Raw genomic sequence first — 18,658 nt, forward strand, 5'->3', positions numbered from 1 at the left:
GCCCCAAACAGTGCGACCCTGTGAGATCCAGCTATGAGGTGCTGCAGCAGCTGGCTAGGCTGGAGAACATTAAACAACACAGCACCCCCACCCCCTGCAGCACTGATTGGAGTGATCGTGCTATGACGCGCAATCGCTCCAATCAGCGTGCAGGGGGGGGGGCGGTCTGACCTGGGGGTGACTGTCCTCCCCAGGCTTGTTTTGGCCTGGAGAGCCCTTCCCCAGCATGTCTGCGCCGTGTCCTGATAGTACTTTTAGTACTACGCCACCGCTGTTGTCCGAACGTCGCTTCCTAATCTTGCTGCCGCTGTAAGTATTGTTCTGCGCGCTCCCGATCTGCCACCCTGCCCATATTTGCCCCCCCCCCCAGCCCGCCGATCCGCTCCCCCTGTGTTCTTTCCTCCTGTGGTCGGTGCGATCCCTCCCTCGGCTTTTCCTGTCCCCCTCAGACGTCCCCTAGTACAGCCACCGGCTCGTCCGAGGTCTTCTGCGTGTGACGTCCGATCGCATCTGCCTCCATCGCTGGGTCCTTCTTGGGTCCTCACTTAGCTGTCTTTCTTACTGCCTGCTCCTGTAATAAGCTGTCCATCTCTCTGCCTGCTATAACTCCTGCAGTTTCTCTGTTCAGTGATCCTCCTGCTAATACTCCTGTGAGTATAATTTATTTTTTTCTCCGTATCCCTGACGCTTTTTGTACCTCATCTGTGTGTGCGTCCTGCAGCGGCCGAGCGCTGATCAGAATGCACATCACGAATCTGCATCTGTGCTCAATTTTGGGCACGACTTTTTTTCTTTTATCTGTATCCACCATCGCTTTTGCACCACATCCGTGTGTGTCCTGCAGTGGCTGATCAGTGACGCACATCACTGCTTCGGCATCCATGCATTTCAAAAGTCAAATGGCACTCCTCTTCTGAGCTCTGCTGTGCACCCAAAGAATTGATTTCCACCGCATATGAGGTATCTCCGTACTCAGGAGAAATTGCACGATACATTTTATGGTGCATTTTTTTTCTGATTCCCTTGTGAAAAAAAGCTACATGGTTGAAGTAACAATTTTGCAGTAAATTTTTTTTTTTTAATTTCATGGCTCAACGTTAACTTCTGTGAAGCCCCCAGGGATTCAAAGTGCTCACTAGACAACTAGATAAATTCCCTGAGCGGTCTAGTTTCCAAAATGGGGTCGCATGTGGGTGAGCTCCACTGTTTAGGCACCTCAGGGGGTCTCCACACATGACACTGCGTCCGCTAATGATTTCAGCTAATTTTGCTTTCAAAAATTCAAATGACTCCTATTCTCTTCCGAGCCCCGCCGTGCGCCCAAACAATTGATTTCCACCACATGTGAGGTATCTCCGTACGTTGGAGAAATTGCACACTAAATTTTATGGTGCGTTTTTTCCTGATATCTTGTGAAAATGCAAAGTTTTATGGCTAAAGTACCATTTTTGTGTACAAAAGTAAAATTTTCAGTTTTTACTATCAAATTGCTTTTGTTCCTGTTAAGCACCTAAAGGGTTAATAAACTTCTTGGATGTAATTTTGAGTAGTGTTAGGGGTGCAGTTTTTAGAATGTAGAAAGAACTCCAGTGGACAAATTCCAAGACTCGGTTGATGCTCTTAAAAAAATTCTTGCAATGCAAATTTTATTAAATAATTCCATTAAAAATGAGGGACCATGTAGAAGGCGAACACATGCCGAAACGCGTAGTCCGAGAGACTACAGCTCCTATTTCATATGAAATTTTGCCCCACGTGTGGATCTATTTTTAATGGATTTCATAAAATTTGCATCGCAAGAATTTTTTTTTAAGAGTATCAACTGAGTCTTGGAATTTGTTCGCTGGAGTTTTGAATGATTTTTTCTATATTGATTTCCGTGGCTGGCTCCTGCCCTGCTCCCTTTGCGGACTCTGTTTCCAGATCATATGAAGGATTCCACACATCGGGGAGTACCGGTAAGCTGGCTGAAAAAAAAATATTTTTGTAGTTTTTAGAATGGTGTCACTTTTGGGTATTTTCTGTTACCTAGGCCTCTCAAAGTCACTTCAAAAGTGACGTGGACCCTAAAAAAAAATGATCTTGCAAATTTTGTTGGAAAAATGTGCAAGTGCTGATGAACTTTGAACCTTTCTAACAAAAAAAAAGAAGGGAATTTTGTTTACTTACCGTAAATTCCTTTTCTTCTAGCTCCAATTGGGAGACCCAGACAATTGGGTGTATAGCTACTGCCTCCGGAGGCCACACAAAGTACTACACTTAAAAGTGTAAGGCCCCTCCCCTTCTGGCTATACACCCCCCCGTGGGATCACGGGCTCCTCAGTTTTAGTGCAAAAGCAAGAAGGAGGAAAGCCAATAACTGTTTTAAATACAAATTCAACCCGAGAAACAACCTCGGAGAACTGAACTGTTCAACATGAACAACATGTGCACCCGAAAAAAAACAAATTTCCTAAGAAAAACAGGGCGGGTGCTGGGTCTCCCAATTGGAGCTAGAAGAAAAGGAATTTACGGTAAGTAAACAAAATTCCCTTCTTCTTTGTCGCTCCTAATTGGGAGACCCAGACAATTGGGACGTCCAAAAGCAGTCCCTGGGTGGGTAAAAGAATACCTCGTGATAGGGCCGTCAAACAGCCCTTTCCTACAGGTGAGCCACCGCCGCCTGAAGGACTTGTCTACCTAGGCCGGCATCCGCCGAAGCGTAGGTATGCACCTGATAATGCTTGGTAAAAGTGTGCAGACTCGACCAGGTAGCCGCCTGGCACACCTGCTGAGCCGTAGCCTGGTGCCGTAATGCCCAGGACGCACCCACGGCTCTGGTAGAATGGGCTTTCAGTCCTGATGGAATCGGAAGCCCAGCAGAACGGTAGGTGTGAAGAATTGGTTCCTTGATCCAACGCGCAAGGGTGGATTTGGAAGCTTGCGACCCTTTACGCTGACCAGCGACAAGGACAAAGAGTGCATCCGAGCGGCGCAGAGGCGCCGTGCGGGAAATGTAGATCCTGAGTGCTCTCACCAGATCCAATAAATGCAAACCTTTTTCAAATTGGTGAACTGGATGCGGACACAAAGACGGTAAAGTGATATCTTGATTGAGATGAAAGGAAGATACCACCTTGGGAAGAAATTCTGGAATTGGACGCAGAACTACCTTGTCCTGGTGAAACACCAGGAATGGAGATCTGCATGATAACGCCGCCAGCTCGGACACTCTCCGAAGAGACGTGACCGCCACTAGAAAGGCCACTTTCTGTGAAAGATGAGAAAGGGAAACCTCCTTCATAGGCTCGAAAGGCGGCTTTTGGAGAGCAATTAGAACCTTGTTCAGGTCCCAGGGCTCCAATGGCTGCTTGTAAGGGGGGACGATATGACAAACCCCTTGCAGGAACGTGCGTACCTGAGGAAGTCGCGCCAGGCGTTTCTGAAAAAATACGGATAGCGCGGAGACTTGACCCTTAAGGGAGCCAAGCGACAAACCTTTTTCCAACCCAGACTGCAGGAAGGAAAGAAAAGTAGGCAATGCAAAAGGCCAGGGAGAAACTCCCTGAGCCGAGCACCAAGATAGGAATATCCTCCACGTCCTGTGGTAGATCTTGGCGGAGGATGGTTTCCTAGCCTGTCTCATGGTGGCAACCACTTCATGAGATAAACCTGAGGCCGCTAGGATCCAGGACTCAATGGCCACACAGTCAGGTTCAGGGCCGCAGAATTCAGATGGAAAAACGGCCCTTGAGACAGCAAGTCTGGACGGTCTGGTAGTGCCCACGGATGGCCTACCGTGAGGTGCCACAGATCCGGGTACCACGACCTCCTTGGCCAGTCTGGAGCGACGAGAATGGCGCGGCGGCAGTCGGACCTGAGTTTGCGGAGCACTCTGGGCAACAATGCCAGAGGTGGGAACACATACGGTAGTCGGAACTGCGACCAATCTTGAACTAAGGCGTCTGCCGCCAGAGCTCGGTGATCGTGAGACCGTGCCATGAAAACCGGGACCTTGTTGTTGTGCCGTGACGCCATCAGGTCGACGTCCGGCATCCCCCAGCGGCGACAGATCTCCTGAAACACGTCCGGGTGAAGGGACCATTCCCCTGCGTCCATGCCCTGGCGACTGAGAAAGTCTGCTTCCCAGTTTTCTACGCCTGGGATGTGAACGGCGGATATGGTGGATGCCGTGTCTTCCACCCACGTCAGAATCCGCCGGACTTCCTGGAAGGCTTGCCGACTGCGTGTTCCCCCTTGGTGGTTGATGTATGCCACCGCTGTGGAGTTGTCCGACTGAATTCGGATCTGCTTGCCTTCCAGCCACTGTTGGAAGGCTTGTAGGGCAAGATAGACTGCTCTGATCTCCAGAACATTGATCTGAAGGGTGGACTCTTTCCGAGTCCACGTACCCTGAGCCCTGTGGTGGAGAAACACTGCTCCCCACCCTGATAGACTCGCATCTGTCGTGACCACCGCCCAGGATGGGGGTAGGAACGACTTTCCTTTTGACAATGAGGTGGGAAGAAGCCACCACCGGAGAGATTCCTTGGCTGCCTGAGAGAGGGAGACCTCCCTGTCGAGGGACGTCGACTTCCCGTCCCATTGGCGGAGAATGTCCCATTGTAGTGGACGCAGATGAAACTGCGCAAAAGGAACTGCTTCCATTGCTGCTACCATCTTCCCTAGGAAGTGCATGAGGCGCCTCAAGGGGTGCGACTGGCCCTGAAGGAGAGATTGCACCCCTATCTGTAGCGAGCACTGTTTGTCCAGTGGAAGTTTCACTATCGCTGAGAGAGTATGAAACTCCATGCCAAGATATGTTAGTGATTGGGTCGGGGTTAGATTTGACTTTGAAAAGTTGATAATCCACCCGAAACTCTGGAGAGTCTTCAGTGCCACGTTCAGGCTGTGTTGGCATGCCTCTTGAGAGGGTGCCTTGATAAGTAGATCGTCCAAATACGGGATCACGGAGTGACCTTGCGAGTGCAGGACTGCTACTACTGCTGCCATGACCTTGGTGAAGACCCGAGGGGCTGTCGCCAGCCCGAAAGGAAGAGCTACGAACTGCAGGTGTTCGCTTCCTATAACGAAGCGTAGAAAACGCTGATGCTCTGGCGCAATTGGCACGTGGAGATAAGCATCCTTGATGTCTATTGATGCTAGGAAATCTCCTTGAGACATTGAGGCGATAACGGAGCGGAGAGATTCCATCCTGAACCTCCTGGTTTTTACGTGTTTGTTGAGCAGCTTTAGATCCAGGACGGGACGGAACGACCCGTCTTTCTTTGGCACCACAAACAAATTGGAGTAAAAACCGTGACCTTGTTCCTGAAGAGGAACAGAAGTCACCACTCCTTCCGCCTTTAGAGCGGACACCGCTTGCAGCAGAGCATCGGCTCGGTCGGGCGGTGGGGAAGTTCTGAAGAAGCGAGTTGGAGGACGAGAGCAGAACTCTATCCTGTACCCGTGAGACAGAATGTCTCTCACCCAACGGTCTTTGACCTGTGACAACCAAATGTCGCCAAAGCGGGAGAGCCTGCCACCGACCGAGGATGCGGAGAGAGGAGGCTGAGAGTCATGAGGAAGCCGTCTTGTTAACGGTTCTTCCGGCTGGCTTTTTTGGGCGTGATTGAGTCCGCCAAGAATCTGAGCCCCTCTGATCCTTCTGAGTCCTTTTGGACGAGTAGAATTGGGACCTGCCTGAGCCTCGAAAGGACCGAAAACCAGACTGTCCCCTCCTCTGTTGAGGTTTGTTTTGTCTGGGCTGAGGTAAGGATGAATCCTTACCCTTGGAGTGTTTAATGATTTCATCCAAACGCTCACCAAACAATCGGTCACGAGAAAAAGGCAAACTGGTTAAGCACTTCTTGGAAGAAGAATCTGCCTTCCATTCTCTCAACCACAGGGCTCTGCGTAAAACCACAGAGTTGGCTGACGCCACCGCCGTACGGCTCGTAGAGTCTAGAACAGCATTAATCGCGTAAGACGCGAATGCAGACATTTGAGAGGTCAAGGGTGCCACCTGCGGAGCAGATGTACGTGTGACCGTGTCGACCTGTGTAAGCCCAGCTGAAATAGCTTGGAGTGCCCATACGGCTGCGAATGCTGGCGCCAACGACGCTCCAATAGCTTCATAGATGGATTTTAACCAGAGCTCCATCTGTCTGTCAGTGGCATCTTTAAGTGCCGCCCCATCTTCCACTGCAACTAGAGATCTGGCTGCAAGCCTGGAGATTGGAGGGTCCACCTTGGGACACTGTGTCCAGCCCTTGACCACGTCAGGGGGAAAAGGATAGCGTGCATCTTTAAGCCGTTTGGAAAAACGCTTATCTGGATAAGCGTGGTGTTTCTGGATTGCGTCTCTAAAGTCAGAGTGGTCCAGAAACGTGCTTAATTTACGCTTGGGATACCTGAAATGGAATTTCTCCTGCTGTGAAGCTGCCTCCTCCGCAAGAGGAGCTGGTGGAGAAATGTCTAACATCCTATTGATGGACGCTATAAGATCATTCACTATGGCGTCACCATCCGGGGTATCTAGATTGAGAGCGGCCCCAGCATCAGACTCCTGATCAGTTACATCCGCCTCATCACACAGAGAGTCGTCCCGCTGGGACCCTGACCAGTGTGATGAAGTTGAGGGTCGCTCATAGCGAGCCCGCTTAGGTTGTCTGGGACTGTCGTCCGAGTCAGAGCCGTCACCCTGGGGTGCATATGACACCCCCGGAGCTAGGAAGTGGTCCAGCTGAGGGGGACCAGGGGGCAATGGATTAACAGTGCCCATGGTCTGAGTTACTGGTCTAGACTGCAATGTTTCAAGAATTTTAGACATAGTCATAGACAATTTGTCAGCAAAAGCTGCAAACTCCGTCCCTGTCACCTGGACAGCATTTACAGGTGGTTCTCCCTGGGTCACCTCTAGCAGCGGCCCCGGCTGAGCAATTGCCACAGGGGCCGAGCACTGCACACAATGGGGGTCAGTGGAACCTGCCGGTAGAGTAGCCCCACATGCGGTACAAGCAGCATATAAAGTCCGTGCCTTGGCACTTTTGCTTTTTGCGGACGACATGCTGTTATCTCCTTGAGAAATCTAAGGAGGGTATATAGCAGAAAACCACCAGCGACTGTACAGTGCAAAGTATTGCCAGCACAAAATACAAAAGTACACTATGGCACAAGTGGGGGAGAGCCCTTGAGGGCTGCTTACCGCCCGCTGAAAAGCGGGTGTGAGATCGTAGAATCCCTTGTCTGGGTCTCCCAGCCTCCCCTCCGCAGTTCAGCGTGCAGGCAGGAATGGCTGCCGGCGTCCTGTGAAGAGGGGCGGACCGTGGGCGTCCCAAACAAAAGAGCGGGAAGCTGCGTCCCCCTGTGCCTAGTGTGAGGGCTGGAGTATGTAAAACAGACTCCAGCTCTTAACGCTGCTGGACTGTACAGCGTCCCGCCCTCCTCCTGACTGGCAGGTCCGGGGGCGGGAACGATACGAACTAGGCCGCAAAAGCCGGGGACTGTAGTAATCTAGCGCGGCCGTCATATATGCACGGCCAGCGCGGAAGTCCCCGGCGCACCACAAATCCCAGCCGCGACCAGTAAACACTGACCCCAGCGGCCGGATCGGCCGATCGTACAAAGTCACCTCACTCAGCAGAGCTGTAGTGAGTAACGGCACCAGCGCAGCAGCGCTGTTTACCCCGGCGCACTAACACACCCAGCAATGCTGCAGTGTGCGTGCGATAAGCACGGGGACACGGAGTACCTTGATGGAGCAGGGTCCTGTCCCTGAGAAAACTCCGCTCCGTATCCAGCAGATCCTCCAGGGGCTGTGGATGGAGCACGGCCTCAGTGCCCGGAGACCGGTAAAGTCCCACTTCACCCAGAGCCCAAATGGGGATGGGGAAGGAATCAGCATGTGGGCTCCAGCCTCCGTACCCGCAATGGGTACCTCAACCTTAACAAACACCGCCGACAGAAAGTGGGGTGAGAAGGGAGCATGCTGGGGGCCCTAGTATGGGCCCTCTTTTCTTCCATCCGACATAGTCAGCAGCTGCTGCTGACTAAACAGTGGAGCTATGCGTGGATGTCTGGCCTCCTTCGCACAAAGCATAAAACTGGGGAGCCCGTGATCCCACGGGGGGGTGTATAGCCAGAAGGGGAGGGGCCTTACACTTTTAAGTGTAGTACTTTGTGTGGCCTCCGGAGGCAGTAGCTATACACCCAATTGTCTGGGTCTCCCAATTAGGAGCGACAAAGAAAATTTGTTTTAAAAATTGCACTGGTGTAAAGTAGACATGTGAGAAATGTCATTTAGTAACTTTGCGATACTGAAACTCCTGGATTTATATGGGCATAAAATGTCAAAGTTTGAAAATTGCAAAGTTTTCAAAATATTTACCAAAAATCCCAAATTTTCACAAAAACACAAAAAATATCGTCCTATATTTACCACTGTCATGAAGTACAATGCGTCACGAAAAAACAATGTCAGAATCACCAGGATCCATTGAAGCATTCCAGAATTATAACTTGTCAAAGTGACACTGGTCAGAATTGCAAAAAATGGCCCAGTCACAAGGGTGTTTTAGTGGCCGGGGGTGAAGGGGTTAATTCTTTCTGCGATTTTGTTTTTTTTCCTGCATTTTTATAATCCCTTGTTTTGCGTTATCACTAAAGGGGATTATATTGAAGCACTTTGCCTCATACACTGTGCATACAGCATGATGTACGAGGCTCTCCGTAGTTCAGTAACCCGGAGTTGTCATGGTTACTATGGGAGCGATCGGGTCCCTGAGATTGCATTACAGGGCCCCAATCGCCAGGGAGAGGTAAGCGATTCCTCTCCCTGACCTACGATCGCACTGATCACAGCATTCAGGGGGGTTAAACTGCCGGGAGTGGCGCAGGGACCGCTCCGGGCAGTGAGAGCCAGGTCCCGGCTGTAACATGAGCCAGAGACCCGGTGGCGATCGCGGAAGTACAATACCTGAGCCTCCGCGGTCGCCATGAGTAGAGTTGATCGAATCCGACAAAATCCGGGATCACTGATTAAAAAAAACATAATCCGGATCTGCTCCAGATTCCGGTGCCCATATAAGTCTATGGGTGCCAGAATACGGAGATTAAAAACGGTGGTGGAAGGGATAGGGGGGTAGGAGCGTGTGCGGTGTACTCACCTGAGGCTGTGTCATGGTGGCACACTCCAGGTCATGCTTTTCCCTTCCGGAGCCGACAATTCAATATTATGCCTGCAATTCAATAATATGACTGCAGCCAATCACAGGCAGCAGGACGGCAGGTGGGCGGGGAAATCAGTGCAAGTGTCTGCGGGTCAGTATGGTGAACGTGCATGTGTTTTCAGAAACACATGCATGTTCCTGTCAGAAGTGTGTGCGGCTGTGCTGCGATCTCAGACTTGTGCAAGTCTGGCATGACAGCACCCGGCGCAGCCTACCGCTCTCTGAACATGTGCGTGCATGCACCTAGAGACACATGCACGCTCCTGTCAGAAGTGTGCGCATCTGTTCTGTGATATCAGACTCGCGGGAGTCCCTCGCAAGTGTGACTCCGGCCTAAAAGAAACCACATGCTATTCTCGATTGCCCTGGAGCGGTGGCAATCGGGGTAATAAGGGCTTAATAGCTGCACACAGCAGCCACTAAACCCTAGGTTAGTGATGGCACAGGCGTCTATGAGATACCGGCATCACAATAACCTGTAAAAGAAAGTAAATAAACACAGACAAAGAGAAAAATCCTATATTTGGAATTAAGTACAAAATACATTCTTCTTCACCTCTTTATTAACCCCCAACACCCTGCAGGTCCGGTGTAATTCCCACAAGGTCCCATTCCGCTTCAGCTCTGCTACATAACACAGCCAGCGGCCATAGAGCACGACTGCTGGCTGTGCAGACCATGACTGAGCTGTGATGAGTGCAGGCAGTCAGATACTGTCACAGGTTGGGGGCGCGTCTGCCTGCAACCGATCACAGACGAGAGGACGGTCGGTGGGCGGGGAAAATACGGAAAGCTATGTGCATACGGTATGCACAGTACAGGAAGTGAATGCGCGACCCGGAAGCAGTGTGCCCGGTAAGTATGAAACGGTTTTATTCCTTTTTTTCTTTATTTTTCAATTATTTTCGCCAGTGCTTGATCCGGATCGTGCACCCGGAATTCCGGATCTGGAAATCTTTGAAACCACGCAGATCCGGACTTTTACAGTTCGGATCTGCTCAGCCCTAGCCATAAGCACAAAAAGCAAGGAAAAACTCATAAAAAAAAAACATGCAAACGCAATAAAAAATTTGCGTTTTTTTCAGCTGCAACGTGGGCACAGCCTAAATACTCATTTTAATTGAACCCTGAAATCTATTGGGTGATTCGTGTATCAAACATATTAAACAGCCGTAGTGAATTACTGAAACATTAAATAGTTGGACATGTGTATTCAAAAGTTTAGAAAAGGTCACATTAAGATCACCTGAAAAGATTACCTGAAAGTCAAATATCTGTGCATATTATAATACATACATTCTATATCAATATGGTCAAAAGGAGCAACCTACAGAAGGGGGCATTGGCCCTTTCATTCTGGAGTTTGGTTAAAAAAATATTTAATATTTTTATATCTATCTATATATCTATATCCACACACACACACACACACACACACACACACACACACACACACACACACACACACACTGTATATATACACACTGTGTGCAGAATTAGGCAAGTTGTATTTTAGAGGATTTTTTTAATTCTTGATCAACAACTCTGTTCTCAATCAACCCAAAAGAGTCATAAATATCAAAGCTTAATATTTTTGGAAGTTGGAGTGGGGATTTTTTTAGATTTGGCTATCTTAGGAGGATATCTGTTCATGCAGGTAACTATTACTGTGCATAAATATTAGGCAACTTAATAAAAACCAAATATATTCCCATCTCACTTGTTTATTTTCACCAGGTAAACCAATATAAAACTGCACAAAATTTAGAAATAAACATTTCTGACATGCAAAAACAAACCCCCCAAAAATTAGTGACCAAGATAGCCACCTTTCTTTATGATGACACTCAGCAGCCTACCATCCATAGATTCTGTCAGTTGCTTGATCTGTTTACGATTAACATTGCGTGCAGCAGCCACCACAGCCTCCCAGACACTGTTCCGAGAGGTGTACTGTTTTCCCTCCCTGTAGATCTCACTTTTTATGAGGGACCACAGGTTTTCTCTTGGGGTTCAAATCAGGTGAACAAGGGGGCCAGGTCATTATTTTTTCATCTTTTAGACTTTTACTGGCCAGCCACACTGTGGAGTAGTTGGATGCATGTGATGGAGCATGGTCCTGCATGAAAATCATGTTTTTCTTGAACGATACCGACTTCTTCCTGTACCACTGCTTGAAGAAGTTGTCTTCCAGAAACTGGCAGTAGGTCTATGAGTTGAGCTTCACTCCATCCTCAACCCGAAAAGGTCCCACAAGGTCAGCTTTGATGATACCAGCCCATATCAGTAGCACACCTCCACCTTGCTGGCATCTGAGTCTGAGTGGAGCTCTCTGCCCTTTCCTGATCAAGCCTCTGGCCCATCCATCCGGCCCATCAAGAGTCACTCTCATTTCATCAGTTCATAAAACATTTGAAAAATTAGTCTTAAGATATTTCTTGGCCCAGTCTTGACGTTTTATCTTATGTTCTTGTTCAAAGGTGGTCGTCTTTCAGGCTTCCTTACCTTGGCCATGTCCCTGAGTATGGCACACTTTGTGCTTTTTGATACTCCAGTAACGTTGCAGCTCTGAAACGTGGACAAACTGGTGGCAAATGGCATCTTGGCAGCTTCACGCTTTATTTTCCTCAATTCATGGGCAGTTATTTTGTGCCTTTTTTTCCCCAACACGCTTCTTGCGACCCTGTTGGCTATTTGCTATGAAACGCTTGATTGTTCGGTGATCACGCTTCAAAAGTTTGGCAATTTCAAGACTGCTGCATCCCTCTGCAAGACATCTCACTATTTTGGACTTTTCAGAGCCCCTCAAATCTCTCTTCTGACCCATTTTGCCAAAGAAAAGGAAGTTGCCTAATAATTAAGCACACCTTATATAGGGTGTTGATGTCATTACACCACACCCCTCCTCATTACAGAAATGCACATCACCTGATTTACTTAATTGGTAGTTGGCTCTCAAGCCTTTACAGCTTGGAGTAGGACAACATGTATACAAATCATCATGTGATCAAAATACTCATTTGCCCAATAATTCTGCACACTGTGTACACGTACGTACACAGACACACACACAAGCTCTTTGTCAGATACATTTCAGGGTGTTGCAATAGGCATCATCCAAACTGCAGAAGTGGTAGGTACTTACTTGTACTTCCAGGTTAGTAAAGGCCACACTCCACAAGATTGCTTTTTATGATAACATCCGTCACTGCATCAAACACAAACTGCACATTCTTTGTGTCTGTCGCACATGTGAAATGTGTGTAAATCTCTTTTGTGTCTTTTCTTCTGTTTAGGTCCTCAAACTGGCACTGAATATAGGCAGCTGCCTCTTCATATGTACTAGAGCCTGGAAAATGAACATAAAATTGAAGAGAATTATAGGCAGGGGTATAAAAACTAGATCCCTCAGCTAAACGCATCAGGGGTGCTCCTTTTAGCTGCCACACAGGCTCTTTTGCCTTTCTTTTTACTTTAACTAGGACTTATCTTTCAGAATGGCCTCTTTTACCCTTTGGTCACAGGGCCAAGTATTCTTAGCATTTCCAGTGTGTTAATATTGAGTTCGTTCACACCACCTTATTGGACCTTTTGGCTCAGTAGTCACACTGATTGACTATATATCTGACCTTGAGTGTGGCTATTTGTGCATGATGTTGTTGGAACATGCTGATATATTCGATATGCTTGCTGATTCTTCATTGCAAGCCCCTGTGCAGTTTAACCTTTGTTTGACATTCTCCTTTTATCGACTTCTTTACTCTATAGTGTCACTTATCAATAAAGATTTGTAGTTTATTTTTTCACCTGTTACTCCTGATTTTCTATAGGATTTTTGGGATTGCTATAGAAAAGCCCACGCCATATATGATCATTTAGGTATCTGATATAACTTAGTGGCTGATCCAGCCGTGGGCCACATGCAGCATGTACCTGAGTATTCGGGGTAGCAGATTGTAAGTGGGCTCCTGCTGATCTTCTCTTCAAACAAGTCCTTCTTGTTGAGGAAGAGGATTATGCTGGTGTCAATAAACCATTTGTTGTTGCAAATACTATCAAACAGCTTCATGCTCTCGTGCATCCGATTCTGATGAGAATAAAAAGAATACAAATTTTTTTTAGCAGTGATCACGTGTCCTGCACTGCAGCATAGCTAAAGACAGAAAAAGAATAGCCAAAAAGAAATATAGACAAAATAAAACAAAGTAAGGATAAATCACCCATAAATCTGGGAATACTCAAACTATATGTCAACTAGAATGTAGCATTAAAGGGGTTCACAATCCCAACATATTACTTATGCAGGTGATGGGCTGCTGAAGTCTGGTCATAGCTTGTATTCCAGTAAAACAGAAGTTCTAAATCCCCATTTTAGCAAGCACGTTTCTGCTACAAATCTACGGCACAGATAAATCTGAGCATTGTACATATCCAGATCAGTCTGTCCCATGGACTTAAGGGAGCAGCAGTGTGCATGCGTGGCCACCATGCCAGCCTAATGCAGGACTTGGGTCCCACATTCTTGTGATTGGTTGGGCTTTCGGAGATGGGGACCTCGATCATAACCAACTTAACCGACCATGTGCAAGTTCTTGACAATACTCCCCTTATCCGGATGAAGACTTTTTATTCTTGGTCTATCTAAAGGACAGTTCTTCAATGCCTGATGGATGGGGGTGTGACAAACGGCACCCCAGCCGATCAGCTGTTATCGACTGGTACCAAAAGTTCTCGGATGCTCAGTCACGTCTATAATGGAGTGGCTGGGTACTGCAGATCCACCTCTTGTTATCTGAATAGGAGTAAATCTACAGTACTTGTCTGTGGCCACTACAGAAGTGGCAGAGCTTCTGAGTTACAACAGGATTTGAGAATTTCCAGCTACCGCTGGTAGCAGCGCGAATGCTATTGACCATTATCTATTGTGAACAGTGGATCCTTTGTCTTCAACTGTATAAAGTGCTATATGTCTGCCTGTAAAAAGTGATCACAGATGGGAAATCATATGCATGGAACAGGAAGAATGAGTCTAAATATCAGGATCATTGGCCAAAGTAAGAGCTGAAACGGTTCTGATTTTTCTCAAAAAATTTTTTTTATATTATATATATATATATATATATATATATATATATATATATATATATATATATATATAAATAAAATCTGTACACACACACAAACACACACACACACACACACACACACACACACACACACACACACACTACAGTTCAAAAGTTTGGAGTCACTTAGATATTTCCTTATTTTTGAAAGAAAAGCATTTTTTTCAATGAGGCTACCATTAAACAGAAATACAATCCGTACATAGTTAATGTGGTAAATGACTATTCTAGCTGCATACGTCTAGTTTTGATTGCAATATCTACATAGGCGTATAGAGGGCCATTTCCAACAACCACCACTCCAGTGTTCTAATGGTACATTGTGTTTGCTGTGTTAGAAGGCTAATGGATGTTTAGAAATCCCTTGAAAACCCCTTTGCAACTATGTTAGCACAGCTGAAAACAGTTTTGCTGATTAGAGAAGCAATAAAACTGACCTTCCTTTGAGCTAGTTGAGAATCTGGAGCATTACATTTGTTGGTTCTATTAAACTCTCAAAATGGCCATAAAAAGAGAACTTTCAAGTGAAACGCAACAGTCTAATCTTGTTCTTAGAAATGGAGAATATTCCATGCGAGAAATTGTCAAGAACCTGAAGATTTCCTACAATGGTAGGTACTACTCCCTTCAGAGGAAAGCACAAACAGGCTCTAACCAGAGTAGAAAGAGAAGTGGGAGGCCCCGCTGCACAGCTGATCAACAAGACAAGTATATTAGTCTCTAGTTTGAGAAATCAACGCCTCACAGGTCCTCAATTGGCAGCTTTATTAAATAGTACCCGCAAAACGCCAGTGTCAATGTCCACAGTGAAGAGGCGACTCCGGGATGCTGGTCTTCAGGGCAGAGTGGCAAAGAAAAAGCAATATCTGAGACTGACTAAGAAAAGGAAAAGATTAATATGTGCAAAAGAACACAGACATTGGACAGAGGAAGATTGGAAAATAGTGTTATGGACAGACGAATCTAAGTTTATGGTGTTTGGATCACACAGAACAACATTTGTGAGATGCAGAACAACTGAAAAGATGCAGGAAGAGCGCCTGAAGCCATCTGTCAAGCATGGTGGAGGTAATGTCATGGTCTGGGGGTGCTTTGGTGCTGGTAAAGTGGGATATTTGTACAATATAAAAGGGATTTTGAATAAGGAAGGCTATCACTCCATTTTGCAACGCCATGCCATACCCTGTGGACAACGCTTGATTAGAGCCAATTTCATTCTACAACAGGACAATGACCCAAAGCACACCTCCAAATTATGCATTAACTATTTAGGGAAAAAGCAGGCAGCTGGTATTCTATCTGTAATGGAGTGGGCAGTCACCAGATCTCAAACCTATTGAGCTGTTGTGGGAGAAGCTTGACCGTATGTTACGCAAAAAGTGTCCATCAAGCCAATCAAACTTGAGGGAGGGGCTTCTGGAAGCATGGGGTGAAATATCTCCAGATTACCTCAGCAAATTAAAAGCTAGAATGCCAAAGGTCTGCAAAGCTGGAATTGCTGCAAAGGAGCATTCTGTGACGAAGCATGTGACGAAAGCAAAGTTTGAAAGAGAAAATTATTATTTCAAGTAAAAATCATTATTTCTAACCTAGTCAATGTCTGGATTATATTCTCTATTCATTATGCAACTCATTTGATAAATAAAAGTATGATTTTTCATGGAAAAGACAATTGTCTTGGTGACCCCAAACTTTTGAACTGTAGTGTATATGGTAAAATAAAGCTTGTACTGCAAAAAAGCGCTCATATGGATATTGTCAAAAGGAAAAATAAAGTTGTGTCTCTTTAAAGAAAGGGAGGAAAAAAAGTGTAAAAACAGAAATTGGCAGTGATGGGGGAGGGGGTGCTAACCACAAAAGTCATTTCCTGATGACACCTTCCCTTTGATATTGTGCTTCTTTCTTTAATGCAGATATATACAGTAATTGTGCATGTCCAAATCAGGAACTAAACTACAAAATGATCCAGATACCAAAGATTTTGATATCCACGATCTCTGTCAGGCGCAGGGTCTCTGTAGTGTCATTATGCGGATCAAAAATCACTAAGGCCTACCATACACATTAGATGGCCAGCTGTGATACACAGGACCACTCATTTGGCTGGCAGCGGCTTATCACTGGAAGACCATGCGATTTCAGTTTGAATCATGACATGTCAGATTGATATTTCCCCCCACAATAAATTGTACGGGGCTTCCATACACATAAGGAGTCTCTATGACCATTTAGCTAAGAGAAAATGGAATAAAATGATACATTGATATCCACAATTTGATGAATGGTTCCAGAGAAATCTATGTTTATCTGAATGGTCCGGATATAGATCTCCCTGGAAATTATCTTCAGCGCCTATTTTAAATATAAGGGGGAGTTATTAGTGAGAGACAAGTAGATCAAGAGAGAAGACTGTCAGTTATTACATGTCTCACACTGGTAACGCCACTTTTCATATAAATAAGCTCTGGAGGTAGATTCTCAGAGATAGTTTTATTATTATACTTTGTAATAACGTTGTTTTGACATGGTTTTTTCTGGGTAAATGCTTATCATATGTTCCTCTGACATGCACCCAGGAGCGCAACTGTGATGCCCTGACAAAATCAGGTTGTCACAGATGACTGCATCCATCTTCCAGATGCAGGCTTCCCTCCTCCTTGTCCTACCAACACAACCTCACACAGGTACAAACACCAGCCACAAAAGCCTAGTCACCCCCCCAGGACAATAGGGACACACCAGTGGGCAGGGCCAGGCAGATGGTGACATCCACCTAGGGGTCCTGAGGTGTCTAGGGGAGGGAACACAGAGACAAGACAGTTAGTCTAGTTCTGACAGTGGAAGCGAGAGGAGTGAAGTGGTAGTCGGGGGTTGTAGATCCCGGACTACCAGACTACCTGAGCTGACTAGGTGGCAGACAGCAGAGAAGGGCCACAGGCGACAGAGATCCAGGGTTGTAGCCCGCCGGTGTCGAAAGCGGGATTCCGGTCCGGAGGCCGTGCACAGTCGGGGTACCTGGACCCTAGGGCGAGGATAGCTTCAAGCACCTTTCCAATCAACCAGCAGGGGACAAGATTCCAAGTCTTGTCCCACTAGCAGATAGAGCAAGACGGAAGCCCAACGCGGAGGATCGGGCATCTGCAAGTGCCTGCTAACATCCCAACCGTCAGACCTCGCGGGCGACCGCTCCCACAGCAAAGACACCGGGATCGGACTTACCCAGTTTCATGCGGACTAGTCAACACACAGGACAACAACACAAAAGTGCAGGAGGAAGGGCCCCTGTCCTGTCTACCGGTGTGCGGGACCCGAGCACACCCCTCCGGAGGCTACCAGTATCCGGCACTTGGTTTACTACCTGGACTCTGTGTGACTTTATTCAAATAGCGAGTACACCGGTATCACCCAGTCCATCCCCGCCGACTGCGCCCCAGCATTCCACTCCACCTACACCTGGGCACCGGGACTACACCTCCCCTACCCATGGAGGGGATACCATCCTGCTGCCCTGCTCCATCAGCCCCGGGCATCCCATACAAAGGCAGCGGCGGTGTTACCAACAATCACCGCAACCCATGGGTGGCGTCACTGACAAACTCTCCCCTGTAAATAATCCCTTCATTGAGTTGTGGGTGACGGGCTGCTGCACGAGCCCCGGAACCGGCTGCCACTCGAGCGTCTCGAGTAGCCCCCCTGCCGTGGTCTATGACTTTACTAAGTGGTCTGAATATCATGAACTACCAATGGAACAGACTTAGGCTATGTGCGCACGTTGCGTTTTTTTTCACCGTGTTTACGCAGCGTTTAAATCAGCAGCATAAATGCATGCGTTCTGCTTCCCCAGCAAAGTTTATGAGAAGTTGGCAAGTTCCATGAGCACGTTGCTTTTTTAAACGCAGCGTTTTGGATGCCAAATATTTGACAAAATCAATGCGTTTAAAAAAAGCAGCATGTCACTTCTTTTGTGCGTTTTGGTTGCATTTTCCACTCATTGAAATCAACGAGGTGTGTCAAAACGCAACTGAAATGTTCTTGCACTGCATTTTGCTGCGTTCTGCATGCTTTTTTAACAAACAAAACGCAGGTCTTTCGGTCTCTCCCTCCCCCCCTCTCTCATACTCACCGATGCGGCGCTGCACGGCTGTCACAAAGCTCCAGCTGCTGTTCCTGATTTGAAAATGCCGGCCGCTCATTATTCCATCTCGTATTCACTGCTTCCCCCGCCCACCGGCACCTATGATTAGTTGCAGTCAAACGCGCCCCCACACTGAGTGACAGCGGTCTCACTGCAACCAATCACAGCCGCTAGTGGGCGAGTATATG

The 18,658-nt window shown here is 47.2% G+C and overlaps 1 protein-coding gene across 1 annotated transcript in view; it reads right to left on the reverse strand.

Moving 5' to 3' along the window:
• The window catches only part of GNAI3 (G protein subunit alpha i3), a 117,850-nt gene that overhangs the window by 15,328 nt on the left and 83,864 nt on the right, over positions 1 to 18,658 (reverse strand). Inside the window, exons 7-8 of the mRNA XM_075335753.1 lie at positions 13,143 to 13,296; positions 12,355 to 12,558 (exon numbers count right to left, since the gene is read on the reverse strand). Coding sequence (XP_075191868.1) covers positions 12,368 to 12,558; positions 13,143 to 13,296 — 345 coding nt within the window. The 3' untranslated portion in view covers positions 12,355 to 12,367. The remainder of the gene's footprint in view (positions 1 to 12,354; positions 12,559 to 13,142; positions 13,297 to 18,658) is intronic.

This window comes from Anomaloglossus baeobatrachus, chromosome 2 (genome assembly GCF_048569485.1).
Source record: "Anomaloglossus baeobatrachus isolate aAnoBae1 chromosome 2, aAnoBae1.hap1, whole genome shotgun sequence".
NCBI lineage: Eukaryota > Metazoa > Chordata > Amphibia > Anura > Aromobatidae > Anomaloglossus > Anomaloglossus baeobatrachus.